General features: G+C 38.0%; 1 protein-coding gene and 1 long non-coding RNA gene across 3 annotated transcripts in view; one reads left to right on the plus strand and one right to left on the minus strand.

Annotated features, from left to right (window-relative positions):
- The window catches only part of LOC105836055 (gamma-aminobutyric acid type B receptor subunit 1), a 62,244-nt gene that overhangs the window by 15,826 nt on the left and 22,992 nt on the right, over window positions 1–23,426 (minus strand). For both annotated transcript variants that reach the window (XM_012679823.3, XM_028190345.2), the window contains exons 3-8: window positions 19,866–20,183; window positions 17,801–17,905; window positions 17,163–17,228; window positions 10,430–10,633; window positions 7,521–7,745; window positions 6,640–6,700 (exon numbers count right to left, since the gene is read on the minus strand). In XM_012679823.3, the coding sequence (XP_012535277.2) occupies window positions 6,640–6,700; window positions 7,521–7,745; window positions 10,430–10,633; window positions 17,163–17,228; window positions 17,801–17,905; window positions 19,866–20,183 (979 nt within the window). The remainder of the gene's footprint in view (window positions 1–6,639; window positions 6,701–7,520; window positions 7,746–10,429; window positions 10,634–17,162; window positions 17,229–17,800; window positions 17,906–19,865; window positions 20,184–23,426) is intronic.
- LOC118646994 overlaps window positions 1–23,426 on the plus strand; it is a 50,531-nt gene that overhangs the window by 6,751 nt on the left and 20,354 nt on the right. The gene's annotated exons all lie outside the window — the stretch shown is intronic.

Below are 23,426 nucleotides of genomic sequence, written 5' to 3' on the forward strand. Positions count from 1 at the left end.
AAGTGAAAATACGTGATTGGATATTTTTTTCGCCATCTGATTTGTCGATGGCAGATAATTATCCCTTTCTAGCCCTTTTGTGTGATTTCAACATATTGCGTTGAAAAAGTCTCGCGCAAGTCGTGAACAACGCAAAGTTTACTATTTGCCGTGGAATTTGATAGATTGCGGCTGGGTTTGACAGCTGAAAACGAGCGCGCGAGGCCAAAAGAAAAAAAAAGAGAGACCAAAGACAGGTCACAGGTGGTGAACGCGCGGTGGCAGTCGATGCTATTTAATTTGTACAAACAGCAGTATGGATCCCTTTGTACTGTGGCCTCTGTGTAGTTGCCATTGGCGTTGGAAATTCATGTCAGTTCGTTGACTTTATCTAAAATCGATGCCGCTGGCGCGATGCTGAAAAAGAAATCGCTTCTTCGCGCGGATCCGAGCAAGGGTTAACGAGCTGGACGAAGGGCCTGTGATATACCGTAGACGGCGGTCGCGTTATCAGAAAGGTGTGAAAATGGCGAAAGATCTTCTCAGGTTCAGCGCTTCCGAAAACGGGAGAGAGAAAGAGAGAAAGATACAAGGAGAATCAGTGATTAAATGCAATAAGAGCGTAGTTTTTAACTCCTCTTAAATTGTCTAAAAACTTTCTTAACAGAGGATACTTTGCTCCAATTGTTTTTGTCCCAACTGACACGTGACTAATGATTTCCCATTGTGATACATGGAGTGGAAACTAATTCTCGTGAGTTTCGAAGAATTTTTTATCGTGAGGATATTGTACAAAAACATTACGGGATTATGAGCGCTGAAAATAAAACGCTTTGTGTGTTTTGAAACATCTAAATCTTACTAAAAAAGACGGGAAGAGAAAGAGACAGAGAGAGAGAATAACATGAATTTTATAATACCATAAGACTTCAAATTTAAATAAAATGCTTTAAATTGTCAAAAGTGACCTTACCGTTATCACATGAAAATTATAATGTTATTATAAAAAAGTAACGGTGTTAGTAACTCATCGTACATTGTACATACATTTCTACAAAGTAACTCTCGTAACTTATTCCTATTCTTGATTTCTAATTTTCGAGAGAATAGATAGTACTTCAATCTCTTACCGAAAAAAAGTATTTATATTTTATACAAAAACGAAAATACAACAGGGGAGCTATTCATTGTTTCCTATTGAAGCTTTTAAGAGATTATCCGGATGGCCTCCTGCATGTCGCTTTTAGTTTTGGACAGCAGGCAGGTAGAGAGACAGAAATGCAGAGAATAATGAAACGCGGCCTCAATATCGAATGCGCGCTTAGGGAAAGTGAAGCGATACTCCTGGATATAGGTGACACACTACAGAAATATTTCCACCTACTATCCGTTGCAAGCGTTGCCGGGATGCGAGCGAACACGTGTGTCCGCGTGTTACGTCGCGAAGAGGAAACTTGATTTCGTGGGGAATTCTATCGCCGCAATCATGGACATACCGGAGATTGGTGCTTCCACGGGCCACTCGAATTATGCGTCGGCATTGTATTGCCGGCAAGAGAGAACTCTTGACCCATTGTTCGTCACAACGACTGGTGGTACAGGATTTCGGATGGAATCTCGGACGGAATTGTGCATTTGCGCAAGTCGCTTCGATTCTCCTCAAACGTGGCGTATCTGGTACATCGAGTAAGCGACGCGTCAAGTGATTCGCAGGCTAGATCGCGAAAAATATCACGACGCGCGGTCACACGCGATATTTTTCGCGACTTTTCATCTGAATTCCATGCACGTAAACTTTCGTCGCCCGTTCCACCCAAATCTCGTTTCCCAGTGCAGATTTTCGGGCACGGTTCAGCTCCATAGTTTTGTGGATTCCTGAACGAATTTGGTATCTATTCAAATTTTTCGGTCCGTAGGACGCATTTGTTGTAGTGTAGGAGATGCACTTAGCATTTTAACGATGCAATTTTTGGCTGAGCGTCATAGAAGTATACAAGTACGTTATACAAGTACGTGACGCAAGACAATCCCCAGCTTCTTCGGTTTATCTCAAGCGGATGCGCGACCTACCGTCGCACTAAATGATTAGCCCGAAATTGAAATTGCAGTGCAGTTCGGTCGACGCAATTTCTCTCTCTCTCTCTCTCTCTCTCTCTCTCTCTTTCGCGGAATTAATTATAAAATTTCGGCGCGAACATGTAGACATCTCCCGTGAGACTAATATGAAAGCAATTACGATGGCATTTATCTTGGTTTTGCGGCTTCGTATTTTCCATTATTTGGACCACAGCGTACAACGAGAGATAGCTGACGCACACGTTGTAATTACCGACGCATTAATTACTGTAACAGCAGCCAAATAGAAACCGGGTTGAAAAAGCTGATATTTTAACGAAAAAAATGCTTGATAATATATTGGTAATAATACCAGCCCGTCGTTATCCTTGCCATTAGCTGTAATTTGATACTAAACGTGTGCTCTGCCTAATTTGGGAACCGACTTTTAATAAAAGAAATATTAGTTTAGCCGAGCGACATTATTGAATGTGCATCTCGGAGCTTTCTCATTCTCCCTGCGTCTCTGCTTCCGCGCTCGTGTTTTTTTTTTCCGTCCCGATGGGAGATCCATCCTCATTAATAATGCATTGACTTTTGCCGACGTAAAAGACCGCCGACTCGATAGAACATCGCGTATTGTCAACCGTATTACCGCGAAATTTCCTGGCGACGATCTTATTTCTCGTAGCTTATATCTCCAGACGGAGGCTGCGCCGTATTCCAGGTACATAAACCGCGATGACGTCTCCGGCAAGCTCATGTTTGCTCTGCGTTCCCGTAACGCGGAAACCCCGGAAAAACCCTTACGAGCATTAAACTTCGGCGCGCCGTGTGGCGAGGGATTTAAACGGTTCTTTATTTTCAGGATCCGTTAACTCTCCCTCAACTGCCACGGGGCGAAGCTCTCTACCTCTCGCCCCGGGGAGTTCCATATGCACGGTAGAAAAGTGAAATCGTCGATTCGCGCGTCGAGACGCTACACTAACGTGACGCTGCAAAAAACTAACTGAATATGCAACATCGTCACTTTTATTTTTTTATCCCCGTTATCGACCACGGTCGTGCCTTAATGCATGCGAATTTATGATAGCCGCGCAATAACTTTCGTGGTAAGCGGATTTCACGCATCGAGAGAATCGCCTCTCCGTTCTCGTAAATTAAATTAGCTTTCAATAGTTTTATTTGGTTTACTTATCAAAGCGATCAATTATTATATCGGCTTGTATCTATTCATAATAATACCACGGGACGGGAATTTATTGTATATTCATAGAACAAAAAACTTGATGCAGTTTGTGTATATATAACTTGCAAAAAGGATGAGAAACTGAAAACAAACGCGAAGCTAGAGAGTTGTAACACAAACAAACCGTCGAGGGGTCGTAAAAATTTGCGGTGAAATATTAGTCAATTTATCCCAGAAAATAAATTGTGCAAGAAACTTTTTCACACGTTTCGTCAACCCATTAAAAAAAAGGTTAATTGTTTTTGCCATCATTGAAATATCATGTGGTGGGTGGCTGAATGTGTTAAAAGATAATATCGTATTGAAAATCCATATGAGGATTAACTCCAAGGCATTTAACTTGATTGTGATTGAATGCAATTAAATACTGAGACTAAGACAGATAGATCGAGCCTCACAATGTAATACGTATAATGCAATTTATTATTATGTAACGGATATATTTGATCTAAAATTATAATAATTTTTTTCTCTCTTTCTTAAAGGCACATGTACTTTTAGTAATTCATATTAACATCGAAATAACAAAATTTATGAATCTTATCTGAGGAAGAGTAGAGTCTTTGTATACAATTTTTTAAAAATATCTTTCTGGCTACAGTATTGAAAAATAAATATTGTTTACAACTGCTAACTGCAATAATCCACCTTATGGATTATACCTGACCTATGTTTGATTTAACACGAAGCAACGCCATATAAGAGATCGATATATATTGATTTCCTGTTAAACTAATCTGCAGGAGACATTCGGTTTCCCACATTGTGACGTTCTGTTTGTAAATAGCGTTAGAAATAATGCATGGAATGACATACAACAAGTAATTGTTACTTTGATTAATTGAATTAAACAACATGTTAAACGCTATGTCTATCATGGCGAACATCTAGTTTCGACTTAAATATTTTGACTTAAAAAATATAAAGAAAGAACTAAAAATTCAATGGCGGCGTCACACGCGTGCAAGAGGTGTCTGATTGCAATTTTGAGTACAAGAGGCACTCAGTTTTATAATTCAATACCAGTTTCGCGAATGCGAAGTTAGTAGTTGCACAGTCGTGCTGCGTCGAGTTAGTAGTTTGCGAAGTTTATGCGATTTCTCTTAGACATTTGGACGAATGGGAATGTCGTAAAAAGTTTTCACGTTGATTTGTTAGCGGTATAGCAGAATGATGACTCTGGCTCATAAATGGTTAAATTCGAACAAGTAAATAATAAACAAGACGTGATAAAATCAATAGTTGTTTAATTTATGAGAGAATTAATGTATATTTTATACAAACACGCAAACAAATTTTATTTTACAAAAAGATTTAAATCTTCAATGCTCATTGCAAGTGAACGTAATTTATTAAGTCACAGAAATTGACAAAAGAGTAACTAGAGAAAATAGTTTATTTCTTTTCATGACAAACATAAATAAAATCATGGCACATATACCGTACATTATACCTACATTCAGTTCCCTTTGCGCTTTTTTTATGCGGTTAATTCTATTTGTGTGTATGGCGCGGCGTATTGGAAAAGGCAGTATTACGCTAAAACGGAGAGACTTTATAAGGCCGCATGTGCAATTAAACAGTATTACGACAATGTTAATAAATTGAATTTCCATCTCCGGAATGCGTGACGGTGTACGTTTGCGAATATAACGTAGAGAAGAAATGACCAGGAAGAGGTAATCATGGCGAGCATCAGCGTATATCGCTCGGCGCGCGATTTTGTCGGCTAATGTTTCTTTGGATTAATTAAAGCTATATTTGAGCGCGACAACGGCCGTTACCGTAGCGTTAATGATAAAAGGGAGAAAAGAGAAACTAATTTTTAATTTAATGCAAGTGTCGTCGTGCCGCCTCGCTGGGTACGATTATTTTTTAACGCGGCGAACATACCATTTGCCCGTTAACAATAGAACGACATTAGCCAGGGGTAGATGCAGCAATTAGAAATCTGGAACACATACTGCATATATTTTTGATGATATTGTTATTATATGTCACCCTCGGAAATTCACGTATATGAGTACGGAGTAGATAATGCCGAGCTACCCAATGTCTGGGGATGTAGTCACCCTACTCTTCTAGGGATATAAATAGGGAGGCATGCGTAAATCATATTCAAATCGCACTACCTCATTTATCAGAAATGAAAAATCGTAGTACACACCATTGAAGCTTAAGTGCCTCAATCACTTGAACAAATCACCTAGGATTGCTGAAAAACTTTTAAATCAAGATGTCAGAGGATTCTTGAAAAATTTCTAGCTCGTAGAAAACTTTTTCTCATACACAAATAGAAAATATAAAATTTTATCTCATCGAGCGGCAAGATGATTCTACAAAATAAGTGTAAATAACTGATAAAAAGATAACTACACACGTTAAATTGAAAAAAAATTATTACACACAAGAACGTGTTATTTTTACTTGTTGTGAGTTTAATTATCTAAAGATTAATATTTTATACATTAATTGACATGCTTCTTTAATATCATTTTCTTAAATCGTAATAAGCGATTAATTTCCCAACATACATTGTTGGACATATGACCTATTATAATCGTCATTAATGTTCATTTAAATGCATACGAAATTTAGCAGATCATCACTTACGAAACTGTCAGATTGGCGCATTTGTGCAGAGTATCGATAACAAAGGAATTTGATATATCCTCGTATCAAAGCAAGTGACGAATAATCTCGTTTCGAGATTCGTAGCGATCACATAACGTGCAAAGCGATTTCTGAAAGGAAAATTGCGTTTTCTGTTCGAGAGGGCATGTACTGTACATATTCGTTCGTACATATGCGTCCGCGATAGACCGAGATAGATCTATCTAAAGCACGGTGCGGAAATGCTCGTAAACAAAACGCATTAGCGCTAGATGCGCAGCTCTATAATAGAAAACTCATAAATTGGATTATACGTGCTAGTCCACGCGCCAGTTGTCCTCGACGATAGAATACGCGATATGCCGCATCGTTAGAATCGAGCCATTGTCTGTGCTCTCAACCCAGTTGTATCATTTCATCATGTACCCTGGCGTAAGCTCTTGTTCATTGTACGTTTAACGCCGTTATTGACATTTGGGCCGGACCGATGAAGCGTAAAGTCCAGAGAGCGTCCGGCGAAATGTGCTAGTGACTCGTCTGTGAAGTTTCGATTCGCGCCAACAAATGTCGTTTATCATATCAAATCTTGCTAAGTCAGTAATTCCCTTAATTTACGATAGTTAAATTCGGAAACTCCATTACGAACTATAGAAGAGACTCTTGCTCAGATTTATGAGTCGGCAAAAAATATACGGTTTTTAAAATATATTTTTACTTTTCTCAGTTAAACATATCAAACTTACCGTGCATCTGATAAAACGCCGTGATACCAACGCGATCTGCGTCATCGAAAGAAACCGGCCCCTGCAAGCATAACAAGAATAAATTTATGACGAATGTACAATCGCAAAATAATGATGGAACGATGAGAAATCATCCTAAAATATAAAAGACAATTAGAGTTTCATTACTGAAATGTAAACTCAATTGCGCATATTGATTAGAAGTCACTATAAATCAATTATTTTATATCGATTTCATACGAATTATAAAGGATCTTTTTTAAAAATTTAAAGGCTTTTAAGGAAAAAGGAAGATATAATAGTCATATGGTGATTATAACGTTGATTTGCTATTTTCGTAAAGGACAGTTTAAATTAAAATTATTCAAATTAGATCTGTTTTTACTTTTTATTATTTCGAACCTATTTCCGGGTTAAAGTGTTTGTTCTGATACAATCAAATAGTTTCAGACTATCAGCAAGTTGCGTAAGAAAATTTCACGGACTCCTGACACAATCACAACTAATCTGGTAACACATGGAAACAAAGTTTAGGTCTGTCCTTTATTTTCTCTAAGAAAATATAGTCATCGTATCTATAATTAATTGTGACTTTAAATTTAATTCGTGTCTTTTGGCTTAAAGTTTTTCATCTTCAATTATTACTGATGAAACTTTAAAAATCAACATCTCTTTTGAGAAGACTCGTCATCGAGTTAGTAAAAGAGGATCTACAGGCAAAAAGGGGTGGGATATCCTGTAACATGTGGATTTGTGTGCGACAATTTTGTGCACTTTACTTTTGTGGCGTAATACTTCGAGTTTCGTGGATTACGTTCAAATGTACGTAATAAACGCCATTCTCTGTGTGCTTTATTTATTCTTCGACTGTACAGACTCACCGAAACTCCGATAAAGCGCAGATCCTTAAGCTGCTGCAGTAGAAGCGTGACGATGTCCTTCCTCTTGTGCGTGTACTGTGCCATGCTCTCGTTTCGCCGATTTAGAAGGACTTCAGTTTCGGCGAGAGCGGCTGCCATAGCCCACACGGCATCGTAAGTTTGACCCGCGAATTTTGAGTGCGCAACGCCTGTATTATTCAGCTCCGAAGTAAATTTTTTGCTGGTCTGCAAAGTGAATGCGAACGATGAGTGTAAAACGTGTCGGACGATTCGCGAAACGTTCGCGTATAATTAAAAAAGAAAAAAATTGAAGCGAAGAAAGGATGGGACGTGTTTGAATCGACTGACGAACGACTGACGCGTTAATTTAATCTGTCGCTCGCGTCAACGACGCGTTTATTCTGTTGGTCCAGGAAAAGGGTGCGTGTCGCAGAAAAGTAAAAAAAAAAATATTGCAACTCGTTAATTTAACATTTCAGCAATATCGAAATATCCGCTGAATATTGACAAGATGAGGGAGAACGAAAGAATTTTAATTTTTAACAACGTTATCTCTATTTGAATCACATCATAAGCCGGATCAGCGAGGATGTCGCAGTACGATATTCATCGAAATAAATTTGCTTAGCAAGTAACAAAGATGGTAAATACTTTTGTTTCTCGAATTTGCCGCAGCAAATCTGATCAAGTAACTACAAATCACATTTTATTATAGATTAACACATAGTAAGCACTTTTGAGCTTTTCTGTACGTCGCGTTAAACACGCTAGAACCTGGCCGAACCATAATATTCGCTGAATGTCACGTAGTGTGTTCTTACATTTATAATTTTACGTTCAGAAGTTTGAGAATTGCGCACTGAACGGGAAAATGGTGACGTCGAATCCTTCCCTTTGCGTTCGGCATAGCTCGAGATAGCTCTTCCAGAGACTTAACTTTCGGAACGCGTATTTCCACTTAGTTCGGGCCGTAGGCCGAAAAGTTGGAACGATCACCCTCGAAGAAATATTACATTCACTGTTTTTTTATACATTACTATTGTCACGTCAAAACGTCATATATTTGAATACATATTTTATATGTATACTTTTTATACAAAGAGAGTTGGGAAAGTAAAATAGAAATGATCAGAAAGACATTTCAGTTTTTTATAAATTTTTATCCAAATAGACAGTAGGGATAAATTTTATAAACATTTTATGTGCAATATTAACAACACTTTTGATTGACTTTATGAAATAGACTTAGATTCAAATATATTTCGCATTGCACTTTGAACTTTTCGCCGATCAAATTGTAGTTTGATCACGACTATTTCTAGATTGAGAGCACGGAATAAACTAGTGAATAATCGGATCAAATAATTTATGTGTAAACCGAAAACTGTGTGATATATTGATCACTTATTAGGCATAGTTTATTATTAATTTCTATATTTGTTGTGCAAGATTGCAATGTATAATTAACAAACAAGTTGGGTTTCGAAGAAAAATACCTTTTATTCTCATCCATAATTGATATTCCATTATCTGGTCAACTATTTATTAACGATAGGTAATTTTATATTTAGTGAAAGCGTTGGACCCTTAATTAACTTTACTACGGGATCAAGATCATCTCACTACGACCTTTCTGCATGAAAAGATTGATAATTAGGTATAGCGAAGCTAGTGCGTGACGGCAATATATTATGTTTGAAAGTATTTATTTTCGCACCTGTTTAGAAAAGTATTAGTACACCAAATTACATGGAAAAACGTATGTTAGATATTAAACAAATAAATTAAAAAAATGCCAACAATATTTTGTTTCGTTATCAGGAATTGTATCTTTATTCGAAGAATATTTTTCTGAAATAATTATCTCTGTGGAATTTTCAACTCGATTTTTTGTATAAGCAGGATAATTAGCCGCTAACTTTTATGCAATTGTAATAGATTTTTCTTCTGACGTTTGGCTACATGAAAAAGATATGTTCTCTTAGAAACGCTTATTAGTCATAAAGGCTATTACCTAACATCAAACATCATTATTTTTATTATTTTGTTCGTGTGTTAAAATAAAAATTACATAGATACTCTATGGCGAAATTATTCATATGTTGTCGCGAGAGGAAACACTTCCCAGGATAGACATCTGTATTGGAAACATATTAAGGGAAGACGTCGGTCGGATGCGACGCGTACAATACCACATACGACGGAATCGCGACGCGCTGTCTATTTTTGCGATTTGTTATTTTCGAGAGTGCTCAAAATCGACGGTGACTTCTGACGCGAACGTCGATTACAGCGGCACGCCGGTCTCGTCATTAGGCTGATTACCCGGCTCTGGAGGATACGAAAGAGCGCCTACGATCCTAGTCAGTCTCGTTTCCACTTTGACATTTTACTACGCCTTTAATAGAACAGAATGGAACGCGCGTTTGTAGCGCGGGGCAAGACCTCCAGCTTTCTTCGTTGCACACTCTAATTTCCGCTCGCGGGACTTCATTTATTACGCACTAGGTAGGGTTGTAGCAGCAGCCCAGGCGTTATTATTGCAACGGCCCCCGCGACTAAGCTTTCTCGCATCTTCGTCTTCGCCTTTACGGGACGCGAAATTCTGCAATTATTACCGCCGTTAGCAATAACGGCTCCGGAAATGATCGTTATCTATTTTTCTTTCTTTTTTTTTTTCATTAAACTTGTTACCTCGTAAACGCGGAATGCTGTAAGTGCGATTGTCGCCGAGGAACAAGCTGGTCAAAGGATAGGTGTAATTCAAAGGAAGCGGCGAGAAACTTGGAGGATCGTGTATATAATAAAATTGTTCAAATTAGTTTGCGACAGTCTAACTGAATGCAGCTTTTCGTTGTTGTGTATTAATAAAAGAGATTTAAACGTCAAATTCGGCAGAAGCGACATACCAGTCCCGACGCGCTGGTCTCGTTTCCCACAACCGTGGCGTGGCTCTTGACAATGATTAAACCGTCCAGAGTCTGTGACAGCTGAGAAGGCGAACATTCTCCGACACCGACGTGCCACCAATCGCCCGTTATTCCCAGGGAATCGATGGTTTCACCTGGCAAAATCCACGCGTAATCGCCGCCGTGCATCCCGAGCTTCCAGGCCTGCAACAATAGAGGATATGCTTATGAAAGATTCACAAATGCGTCCCCGTAATTCCCGAGTTGCGTTCGCTATTTATCACGATACAGAGGAATACGCCGGAACTCGGGCGTGAGATTAAACACGGCGCTGCAAAAGAACATTGTCACGGTTCATCGTGTTTGCATGAATAATAGAGAGACGAACGCACAATGCTATGCCGATAGCGATGCCGCATTATCGCCGATCGATGCCTGACACGATTCCATGATTCGTCAAGGTAGCCTAGAACGCGACGCGATATCCGCAACGGATCATCAACGTACACGTTTCGCTCATCGATCGGTTTACTTCTCCGATTTGTCGAAGGACGCGGAAGCTTACGGAATTATTACGATCGCATTTCGATCGGATCTCGAGATCTCGATCGGTAAAGATCGATTGTGGAATCAGTCAAGAGAAATTATTTATTGCGATTGCGTAACGAGGCGGGTTATTCTGTGTTATGAGAAATGGCGAAAAGAAGAGAGTTGCGGATCCGCCGTGATGTCTTTGTAAAATATATCCAGCCATGCGTCTTCTTCTTCTTCCCGGTACTTTTATTTCTGGCTGTCCCTCTCATCGTATCCTCGTCTTCCGCTACAGAATTCCGTTTCCGCTCTTTTAACTTCGCCGGCTGTACTTTGAGTATTGTAATATCTGCCTAAGGCATTTTGTATCGCGTCTTTGTTGGTCAAGTTAGCGGATGAAGTAGGTCGGCGTTATGAAATTGTACTTGGAGAGCACTTGGCCGACGCTTCGTGGCCTCTCGGTACTTTTATGCTTCCTGAGATACAATCAATTAATTTCTTCCGAGAAACGAGATTATGATTGTCTATAAAAGCAACAAAAGTAACATTTGGTATACTGTTTAAGAATGTCCAACAACAAAGTTTTAACTAATTATATTGTATTTCTTAATAATTTTATTTTAATATTCAGTAGTTGAGTGCATTTTTTATATTATTCCTACATACTGTGTGTAGTAATTTAAAAAAATCCTTTATTAGACTCTTGAGTATAATTTACTGCATTTTTCCCGTTGAAAAAGTTTCTTAATTAAATAATAAATAAGGTATTAGGAAAAAATAAAATATTATGAATTTATACTTATATCAGAAGAATATTTGATTCGATTATTGTATTTTATACTTGTATAAAAAAATGGTAAAATCTTACAATTGATGCACAAAAATTTGTATCTCTAGAAGTAGCGTACGTATTTTGTTGCAAGTAAATGATACGCACACATACACGGCATGCCAAGAGTAAAGAGCGTATCAGTTCTTGGCGAATCTAAAAGGAAACGTCCGGAAGGTATCGAGCATTCTCGTAAATCAGGTTGCCGCGTTTCTTTACAGGTGCAACGGCTAGTGCACTAAAAGTGGTAATAAAAAGTTGTTACCCAGTGTACAAAAGACCGCGCCAGCGCAGTTAATGGCTGGGATTATTTGTGGTCCGGGGGCTGCGAAAGGGCAGTTGCATGCTTCCGCTTTACTTAAAGTACGGTTTTTCGATAACGTTAATACACGTGTACTTCGTGGAAAGAATGGAAGGAGATAGGGAACTTACTTGAATCATTTAAAAATATTGAACTGACGAGCTTTTTCAGCTTTATGCCTTTTGTGCAATTTTCCTTGCAATGAACGTTCCGTTGCGCGCTTTCCTGGTAATTGAATGAAAATGGTCAGAGTCCTTCTATTTTAACCAACATCAATTATTCAGTGACACAGCAGGTGATGGCACGTGCAGCGATATACTCTTCCTCGAAATGATTGATTCTTCCACGTGCGTTAATATGGCGGTTTAGATTTACATTATTATCCATTAATTTCTGAAGCAACTTGTCACTCAATGCAGAATAATATATCTGCGGTCCGGCCGCAATTCGACGTATTTGCCGCATCGGCTTATCCCATTTCCCGATTAATCGATAGATTGAAGATTTGTCCGTTTCACCAGAAAATCGTACGTTCGTACGCGTCATCGGCAAATATCGGACGCAGGGTGCAAAAAAATATAAATAAAAAGATAAATAAAAATGGTGCGTATGGAAAGCCATACATTGTTTCAAGAAAAATCCTCGCAGGACAATTCTACCGAACGTGCAACATGTTTGATGTTGGACATTATGTTATTTCGCTATTATATAAGAGCATTAATTCTTTTATTGTGTACGATCAGTATTGGCCATTTTATTATCGTAAAAAGGTTTATCGTAAAGGTCGCACATTTTATATAGCACCCCACGTTTTTTCACGCAGCTGTTGCGAGGCATTTATGACAGGATCAAAAATTACGGCTTAAACAGTAAGATATTTAATACTTTACATCGCATTATGTACATAATGCGATCCATAAAGTGAATGCTGTCTAACGATCTCGCGGAAGAAATATTATTTTAAAGTTAAAAATTGTAGCTACGTATATCCAGATATATAAATATATGTATGAAGCTATATAAAAGTAAATTCAAATACGTCTCACGTTCTACGTGGCCATATAACTGCTGTGAGAAAATATAAGAAAGTATCGAAATATTGATGCTTTATTTTTAGTTAAATAAAGATATTAACACGTCAATTCGTTGCACGATAATTATGTCTACAATTTAAAGCACAATACAATTTTTTACTTGATCATAAAAATCGTCTCATCGATCCCCGGCTGTGTACAAGCTATTGATTTTTTTCGTTCCATCGTATTTTTTTATATTTTATTTTGTTACATATCTACTGTGCTGTATGCATATCAATGCAGTGTGTGAAAGAGATGTCCGTCCCTCGAGTCGTAAACCGTGCGAAACGTGACCTACGAATATTAAAATGCGCGAAAACGTAACGATCTTTTGAAGGGAAGAAGCGTGGTTCCGATCTAATGGCCGTTTCGTGAAGGGTGAAAATTCACTTTATTGAATCGCCAGTATGGTCATTCAAGATGTCATCCCTTTGCGACAGTTGGCTTTCACGTACCCGGAAATTTATTTTCACGCGTCGTTTACGTAATTGACCGACACTGAGGGATATTCCGAACCGTGGTACGGGGATCTCCATTTGCAGGGAAACACGTGCGACGCATCGATCGCGAATATGAATATCCTTAATGCGATATTAACGTCGGACGTCCCGTAATTTTGACGTCCCGGTAAGGGCGGCACAAGGAATATTCATATAATTTGAAATCGCCCTGATGTACGCGACGATGGAAATTTTACGTGGGTTGCAATCATGACAGGCGAAGAGAAATAGGTACGTGCGAACGCTTAAGCTGCAAGCAGTGTCACGCGCTTCACGTAAGATGTCATGTATGTTACGTGCCGGCTAGAGCTAAACTTGTAAGGCAAACCGATACACACACTTCAATGCAAATGTGCCATACCGGACACTGACGTGGGCACACACGATCGCATTGTAATACAATGGCCTGTCCTTCGGCTGCGTGCAGCAGAGTGTGTGATGTCTGCTAAATGAGAATGAGGGTCACCGTGACTTACAATGGCGCGAGCGAGAAAATTTAGTCAAAATGTGAAATTATTTGAATTAGTTACTGTCTCGCGATTTTAAATGATTTTAGGGATGAAAAACTCATCCTTTTATTCACAAACATATTTAATTTGAAATTGTGTCAGTCACTGATTTCAATACATATTTAGCATAATTGTATTTTTAAAACTATAATGTTTTATATATTGGTTTTTTTTTTTTTTGGCTTTTGTAAAGGTCCAAATACTACAGCATTCTAACGTGAATAACGGTATTAAAAGTGAGTGTGCGTGTATCATAGTTAAAATGAGCGAAGATTTTTGAATTTTTCGAGATATATGAGTTAATCTTGCGCAGGAATGAAAACACACAGCTGTGGAAACACGTGAGCCAACCTGTGAAATGAACCATAAAATTCTGGAACACTAAACAGCACGATTTAAAGCATTACGCGCAAACGGGTCGGTAAAGTGAGAGAGATAGAAAGGGGGAAATGGAAAGACTTATTGCAACCTTGGTAATTTGTGGCAAGGATACGAATAGCACATATATTTCCGGAACGCAACGAACCGACTGCAATTTCAACTCGATGCTTGCAGTGATGTATATGGAGGAATAGGATAACTGGAAATTTAATATGAAAACGATACGGTACGCTGGTTCTTCCCCCGAAGATATTTTGCCGACGAAATTTAGTGTTATTCTCTTCATCTTTTACGTCTCAATTAACTCGGTAAAATGGCAATTACACGGACTGTAATGAAAATAAATTGAAGTAACCCAACGTTCAAAGTTGAAGAAGGATCCGACGAGGGACAAAGGGCCGACGGAAAATGCCTGATATAAAGTATTTATCAGCAGTTAGGGCTTGCTCTTTATATCAGACATTTTCTGTTACTCAAACCTATTTCATTTATAATGAAAGGATTTATCAGTAGTTAGGACTTGTTTTGTGTCAGACATTTCCTGCCTCTGACTACTTTTCCATCCTTCTACGAATAGAATGCCAATGTTAAAATTTTAGAAAATACATAACATGACATTTCTGTTTTTTTTAAATATATAATATATATAAGTTATGTATATCCATGTTTTAATCAACTTTCGCGTTAAAAACTTAAATAAAATTGTCATCGTTCTGTTATACTCTGATGAGATTTACAGCCGCGCCGAGTTGCGCGTTGCATAAACAAGAAATTGCAGTTATAAAGAGCCCGCAAGAGAGAACAGTTATTATGTACGTACAATAGCAAGAACACAAAGAATCGCGCTCGTTTATGAAACTTGCACCATTTTCTTAATGCTTGCTAAGTAGTGATAGCAACTTTACAGGATTTTTATTTTCCCTACTAAAGTTAAAGCAACCTCTTAACGTTCCATATTTCGTATTTATACAGCATTTACGCTCCTAACGATTTAATAACAATTTAACACACACACACACACACGCATATATATAAAATTATTATTTTAACAACTTACAGGATGCGATATCTTGTTTCTAATTGTAAACATTCTTTTACGATAATTTTGATATGAAGATTATTAACTGCGACCTAAAATAAAAAAGTTTTCTCTTGATTGATATTATCACTTCGTTTGTTTGCTTACGTATATTCCAGAGACTAATCTACATATTCATCACTTTGCGAGTCGGATGTGGTAGTTCAAAATTCACACGACAAACAAGACTCCAAAAGCTTCTGCGGTCGGTTCAGCCTCAAATTACAAAGAGAGAAAGCGAACTTCGTGTTCTACTTTGGCATCATATGCTTACGCTTACAGGATATCATTGATAATATCTGTCTGATACGTTTGATATCCTCCTTCTGTTTTATACACTGATACGTAAAAGCTGTTTAATTTAACAAGCAAAATTTAAAAAAAAAAAACAATTTACTATGTGCATAGTGTAAATCCATAATTCAAAAAAAAATCTGAAAACGTATGACTCGATGGTGAACAAATTCACGATGCTGTGGAACGGGGCATAAAAACGTTTTTTTTTTATCTCGGTTTTATAGGCGTTTGTAAAGAAATATCGCTATTGCTCCTACTACGCGTTCGAACGTTCATGAAATCCGGCAACACTGGAGATTGTCAAAACGCATTCCTCTTGTGAAATTTGAAAGGTATTGTTGATGTACTGCATGTCGGTGGATGAGAGCATAGGGAGTGAATCCTTATTGTCGAATAGATATCATAAAATTCGAGCTATATATAATGGATGCGTTATTTTTCCATAAAATATATCGTGCTGATTTCATAATACTTGACACGAAAGCATTTCCAATTTTCACGCTCAATGACGTGCGGAATGATCGAACGTGTGCGAATGGACGTGCGTATTTATCTTTTACAACTTGCCAGATTGTATAATTAAAACATCAATGCGCAGTTATCAGATTTGAAGGGAAATTTATTTGGGTGCAGTAGAACGTATTTACAAAAACAGCATTTTATTCTATCTTCAGAGCAACAGTGATTGTAAAAGAGATAAAATAGATAACGTTACTGCAAGATAATTAATCGAGATAATTGAGGTCCGAAAGTGTATGAGCACTGCAAAACTTTTAAACGGATTTTGCAGTCGTTGAGCATGCAACAAAACGTGTAAAGTTCTTGCGAGTGTATGTTTACATTCTATTCTGTTTCTTCTACCTTGGCAAAAATTACTTAGTTCTAAATTCTACCCGGCAAATGTAGAACAACCGCAAAATTGTTTTTTCTTGTTAACAAGGGTTCCAAACAGTTGGAGGACTTTAAAGATGAATGAGTAGTCGAAACGGCGACCTAACTTAGCCGAAATTACACGGGTTGTAATGAGAGTTATTAAAAGCGCCATTAATTAGTCCGGTGTTCTTTATTATGGCCGCGAGTACTCGGGTACCAAAAATGGCTCGGCGTTTTTATCCCCTTTGTTTGAACAGAGTTTGCTTATGACAATTGTAAGACTGTCTACAAGCTAAAAAATAATTTTTTCGTAAGAGATTTAAATTTGCTTTGTGTATCGCATATTTGTATAACTCACCTCGCAGAAGACACGTTGAGCCAATCGCGGTGAAAAGCTCCCAATAATGATTCTGGTGTCCAATTCCTGGAATGGAGATACGTGTATTTTTATTTAAAAAAAGGTTTCAGCTTCCATTTGATGAAGCATCGCTAATACACGTAAACGCGATAAATGATACTAATGAAGCAAGAGAGATAGTAATGATTGTACACTGAAAATTTTATCACGTCGCAATTTTGCATTTAATCTAGATTGAATTTCCATTTTCCGCGTTTTTTTCCCCCCGAGCGTTAAATATCAACGAATGTATTCTCCCAAACATCCTTAAGATACGGCTAAATCGTCGCTCGACCGGAAATTTAGTTAATTCGCACATACAGTTGACGCTGCGAGAGTAAATTTAATCCCGATGCATCCATATCGCGCTTTTCAATCGATACCTCAGCGTTCATTTTGCGAAAAACGAACTTTGCATCTCAAAGCAAGCGAATTACGTCCGAAAGATGAAAGACTCGTACCACTGAGTGGGCTGGCTATAATTGATCCGAATCACCGCCTGTCGATCTAATTGCGCGAATTACGCATGCGCTACAAGATCCCAGTTGTTGCAGGGAAGACGAGGGAACGGATTGATACATTTAAGCGCAACTTTTTACCTTCAAAGTTCGTAGCTGCTCCTTGTAATCGTTCTCGGCGAACGTGATGGTCGCGGTGCACGTGATATTCGCTTGCTCCAGTTCCGTGACCAGATCGTTCACTGCCTGAAACAGAGAAACGCGTCACACGTGCGACGTGCGACGTGTTGAAGAACACGCTGGGGAGCCAGCGGCGATATACGCGTGAAAACGGTGCAAGTGCACCGTACATTTACCCCCCCCCCCTTCCCCGTTCTATTTGCGCAAAACAAGAATGTCACCCTTACAAATACGCATCGTACGTCACGGTGGCGCGACAGAAGTTTACGTTATCCGAAAGGGATTGCCCTCCGTTTCGTTCGTTTCGCGGTCGTTTCTTCTCGACGAGCGCGTCGCTCGTGTCATGCAATTTAATTGACGACATTCACAATTCTCTTATCTAGCGCGGCACAGGCTTCACGATACGAGACAACTTGTAGGTGTTCTCGAATCGTTCGTACGTACGGGCATGAGCGTTTATTTCGAAAGTAGTTTAAGCCCCAGTTTGGGAACAATATGAATTTTAACGAGAGACGGATGTAAACTGACGCGTCAATCTCCGTAGAATTTTCCTAACTGCTTTTACATCAATTTCGAGATAGATAACATATGTTGCATTTGAGAAATTTATCGAACCTGTCTTTCCGTGGAGAGAAACTCAGTTTTAAAATTGCGAGTGGAAAAAAAATAAAGGAAAATATTTACGACTGGAGAAAATACAATTTCTCTCACTTATACAACGGTTAAAAAATTATATTGTGACATAAATTGTCAATTTATTGTTTTGCTTTCTCTCCAAATCTCGTAAAAGTGAAATGTCACTCTAAAAGAATAAAAGTTGAGCTTGTGCAATTTACGAGTAATTTTTTACTCTATGCATAGTTGGAAACTTTATATTAAATTTAACATTGCATGTCTCGAACAATTCACTCAAATTTTTGTGTTAATTTAACACGAAAATGAATATATTAGCAAAAATATTATGTAAAAAATTATCACAAGGATATTTCAACATAATTTTGGAAACAGAGTGTAGAAACATACTTCTTCATTAAAAGTAACGTTTAGATATTAAAAATTTGGACAAAAAATTTAACAAGGACTGATTTTAAACATAAATTACAAAATATTTTCTACTGTTCGAGATTTAGAGAGCTGCTTGTTTCGAAATCGTAGACACTATAATGCTCTAGTCCGTTTGTTATGCATTCCCAGATAACATTAAAGCCGGATATGACTATGGTAACTTCCGTTACAGTGTAGCGATGGAAATTGACCGAGAATTAACCGAAACGTGATACCAAACACGCGGCGCTCTGGTTAACTGTGCGTGAGTACAAATCGAAAGTTAATTAAAGCCGACATAACGGAAACTTCATTGTATAGATCGCACGTCACGGCGGGCACAAACGAACTTCCGCGGTGTAGCTCGCAATTAAACACGCGGTTACGTTAAAGCGGGACAGAGATAAATACAACGCGGAAAATGTCACCCTCGCGCGGCGATCGTGTTATTGCGCGCATTCCCTCCGTATTTCGGATTCCACTTCATCTGATCTCGATATTTATACGGCAAAAGCAGCGGTAGGAGGTATTGGATTTATAAGTGGATATTTTTTAGTGCAATTTTCAATCGCGATTAACGTCAACTGCAACCCGAACGCCGTTCTTTATGAAGGAGTCGATTTTCCATTCGTATTTCATTAAACATAATTTTTCAAATAGTCTTTGTAAATGTTGATAATATTTCTCGTACGTTTTATTCAGAGGATATAAAATCAAAAAACTGTGTGTCACTTTAACATAATATGTAAATTTCACATTTATAGTTTCGTTACATATTACATGGTTTGTTAAAGGTTTTAGAATGTAGAAGATGAGATAAATGTTAAATACTTTGAGCACGAATAAAAATTACGTAACGTCGCCCATCAATATTGGGATCAAGTTATTTCCGGGGCGGACTATCAAAGTGACGGGAAAGCCGCTCCGATAAATTCGGGGAGTTGATTTGCACGTTCATTCGTGTTCCTTACGACCCACTTACCAAGGAGTACATGTCGCCTGTTTGCGAGAGTGCGGTGACGGTGTCCCATCCGAAGTGTTTGATCAATGCTATTCTGGCTGGATTGCGACTTGAATCCGGCGCGACAGTTCGCAGGAACAGGGGAAACTCGTTGGAATCCGAGAGTGCAGGTGCCGTCGAGCCAAATGACACCTGGATCACGTTCCAATAGGGCACGATTTTGGCCAGTGTCTCGGTTACCTCGGAACAAGCGGTGCCGAGTAAGAATGGCATCAGATGCTTCTTCCTCGTCGAGTACAAGGCGTGAAAGAATCTATCCACGGCCACTCCAGAGTCACACTGAAAACAGAGAAGTAAACATTGCAATATGGAGAGATTGAAAATTATTTTCGTAGTAATATTTAATTCGCAAAATTATTACAGAGATGTCTCGGAATTAAAAAAAAAGATTCATTATCGGAGGATAAACAAGAAATATTTTAAATTGAAAATAGTTATTTAGAATTTGAAAGAAACAACCGGAAAAAGTGTCAATTGAGTATTGATAACGACGAAGATTATCACCTGAGCGAAACGATCGATTATAAGTGGTGTAATTACCAGCGCGAAGGTAAAAAACGTCACGAGCGTTCTTTGAGTTGTGAACGGTGCCGGCTAAGATAAGAGAGAAGAAGACCTAGCTCATTTTAACGAGCAATTATTCAACGCGAGTGGAGACCGGAGTAAACTTGAAAGCGTGGAAAAAATCTCGAGGGTTTTCGTGAAGATGCAGGACGACGAGTTACGAGGAAGCAGGGACTCCCCGATCCAACTTTTACAACATGAGTGCTATCTACTCCACATCTTGTTACGATTTCATTGGATCTCAACGAGAGGTTGCACTTGAAACTCGAAATTCGACCAATCATCCTCGAAGGAGAAATTGGAGTATCCATTTTTCCCGTTCGACAATTCGAGTGACCATTTAAAAAATTGCATTAGACGATTCACTAGTATTCATTTTATCATTTTATCATTTTGCACAATTAACATTTAGACACATCATACTTACTTCATGGAAATATCGATTTTAAATCAATAAAATTGATTTGGAAAAGCAAGATTCTGAAAATCTTGAGAGAAAAGAGACAGCGAGAGAGAGAGAGAGAGAGTATGTGTGTGTGTAAAATTTGTTATGGAAATTTGTTATTTTTGAGAACAAAATGAGTAAGTGTTCGTCATCTTCACAGCGCGTTTCCAGAGTCGTGTCTGACAATATTCTGGACGAAACTACTGGCTTAACGAACGTGGTGTGCCATGCATATCCATGACTCTCGCGACATTTCTATTTACGGGGACAAACAGCTCGTGTAAATTCTCATTCACCATGCGCCAGCATCAGCCGAGTCCCCAATCTACTTGTTTTTACAAAAAGCAAATCAAATGACAAAAAATTAACACTTATAATACGATTACTAAACTCAAAACCTGTTGCGTATAAAATAAGATCAGTATTTATTCGACATTCGAGAGCGAATTAACGCAGATATATACGGATATTTTTCATACGCTTGATGAAAGAAAAGTTTCCGTACTTTTAATTTTTTATTTTTTATAAAAATATATAGTACAAATTTAATAATTTACAAGGCAATTGCAATTCGTAGAAAAATAAAAAATATTCGAACTCCTTTATTATTAAAGTTGTAATTACATTTAAGCCCTCACGTTTTAATTTGTATTTCAATGAGATAGAATCAAAATAAAATAGAACTTTTTTTTATTTGGATTATTTAGCTTAAATTAAATGCGAGAATTCGTTTATTAATGATCGATACACGAGTGCTGTCCTTACATCGATCATAATTCATCTCTGATAATTAAGATGTCAGCCGTATTTCACGTTACGGTTGACACATGCTCTGTTTTCGCATCAATTGTCAAATTACAGTGGATGCTGTTAGTCCGTAATGAATATCGTTAATTGCGTTCTATGACGGACGAGCCATAACCGAACCATAATGTCTCTTCATTTATGAACAATTTACATAATTATTCACCTTGTTAATAGATGAGAGCGACAACCGTGAAACGACTTGACATCTTAATAAGTCAACATGAAGATTTCGCTGTACTTCTATCGAATAAAATTGAGGATGCGATTATAATAACTGCAAATATTCAATGCAATACGTCATTGCTTGAATTAAAAATTGAGGAATGAAAACTCGAGAACGTCCGTCACTGCAGGTATTATATACTGCAACATGCAAAACAGATTGTGGGTTAAATCCCATATTACATTTTTCATGTCGTGACAGCTTTGCGGTTCAACATTGCGTAACACTACAGAAAGAGAAAGAGAGAAGAAACATAGTCGACGCGCGAATCTGACAGCCAGGATGTCGGCGCGGAGGCTTCATGATAAATGACTATTATCTCGAGAGATAGAGGGGATCAATGGCGAGAAAAAGCGATATCGACACGGTGACAAATGGAAATGGATTCTTGAAGCGTTCGCGCGAATTCTAGCATAAAATGCGCAGACGGCGCACGACTTGCGTACTTGCGCCGCGCCGGTGAGACCAAGTTAAAAAGATCTACCGGCTGGTACGAGACTTGGTTGGATAATTTTCAACTTACCTTTTCCGCAATACGAAGTTTATACACGTGATCTATAAACATTTTCCACAGCGCGAGTCGTCATCGCAAAAATCGATTTTCGTGGAATATACCATAACATGAATTTTTCTTATACGACGCATTCGTCAGTCTATTTGTTGCAAACAGAAACATGTCTCAAATATGTACTCTTATGTAGAGAAAAAGATAAGTTAATATCCCCAGATTCAGAATATAAGTAAATACAAATATTTACAATACGAGATGCGTAGTTTCATTAGAAAGAAAAGTTTTATGTAAAAAAAGGGAAGGAAACAAAAGAGAGAGAGAGAGAGAGAGAGAGAGATTTATATTGGCTCGATTAATTACTGCGATACTCCATTTCTAAACTTTCTCCGAGTTTGGTCCGTACCTCTGTATTCCGAAACAATAAATGTCGCTTGTCGTTGTTTAATGATTCGCTCCCTTTTCTTGTTTTAACAAACAACTCTCGCGGGACGTCATGTCTGTACTGTTCTATTTTCCACGTGTGCTTTTAAAATAAACTATGAATGATCATTGCGCCAGAGGTTTTACTATTGTTGAAATGTCAAGTCGATTCACCATACCTATAAATTTATGGCTGCGTTAACCAGCTTTGTATTTTTTATTGTCTATCTTGTAATTTTCGTTTTTTTTAAAGCTGTGTTCCTCGATATAAAAACATCTAGCTTTTTATTTTACAAAGACGCGAGCTGAAATTCATTATTTATCATATTCGCGTTCAGAATTATCTGCATCGAGAAACAAAATACTGTTTATACGAAACTTTATATTCCTCATGTAATTCAATTTTCATTAACCGACACAATTTCCGTTATTTTTATTTTTATTTAGAATCGAGTTACTTACAACGTGGAACAAAAGTAAAAAAAAAAACGAAGTTGCACGTGCTGCTGCAAAAGAACCACAGGCTGTCTTCACATATTATTTCACTTTGTG

Source organism: Monomorium pharaonis, chromosome 8 (assembly GCF_013373865.1).
Source record: "Monomorium pharaonis isolate MP-MQ-018 chromosome 8, ASM1337386v2, whole genome shotgun sequence".
Classification (NCBI taxonomy): Eukaryota; Metazoa; Arthropoda; class Insecta; order Hymenoptera; family Formicidae; genus Monomorium; species Monomorium pharaonis.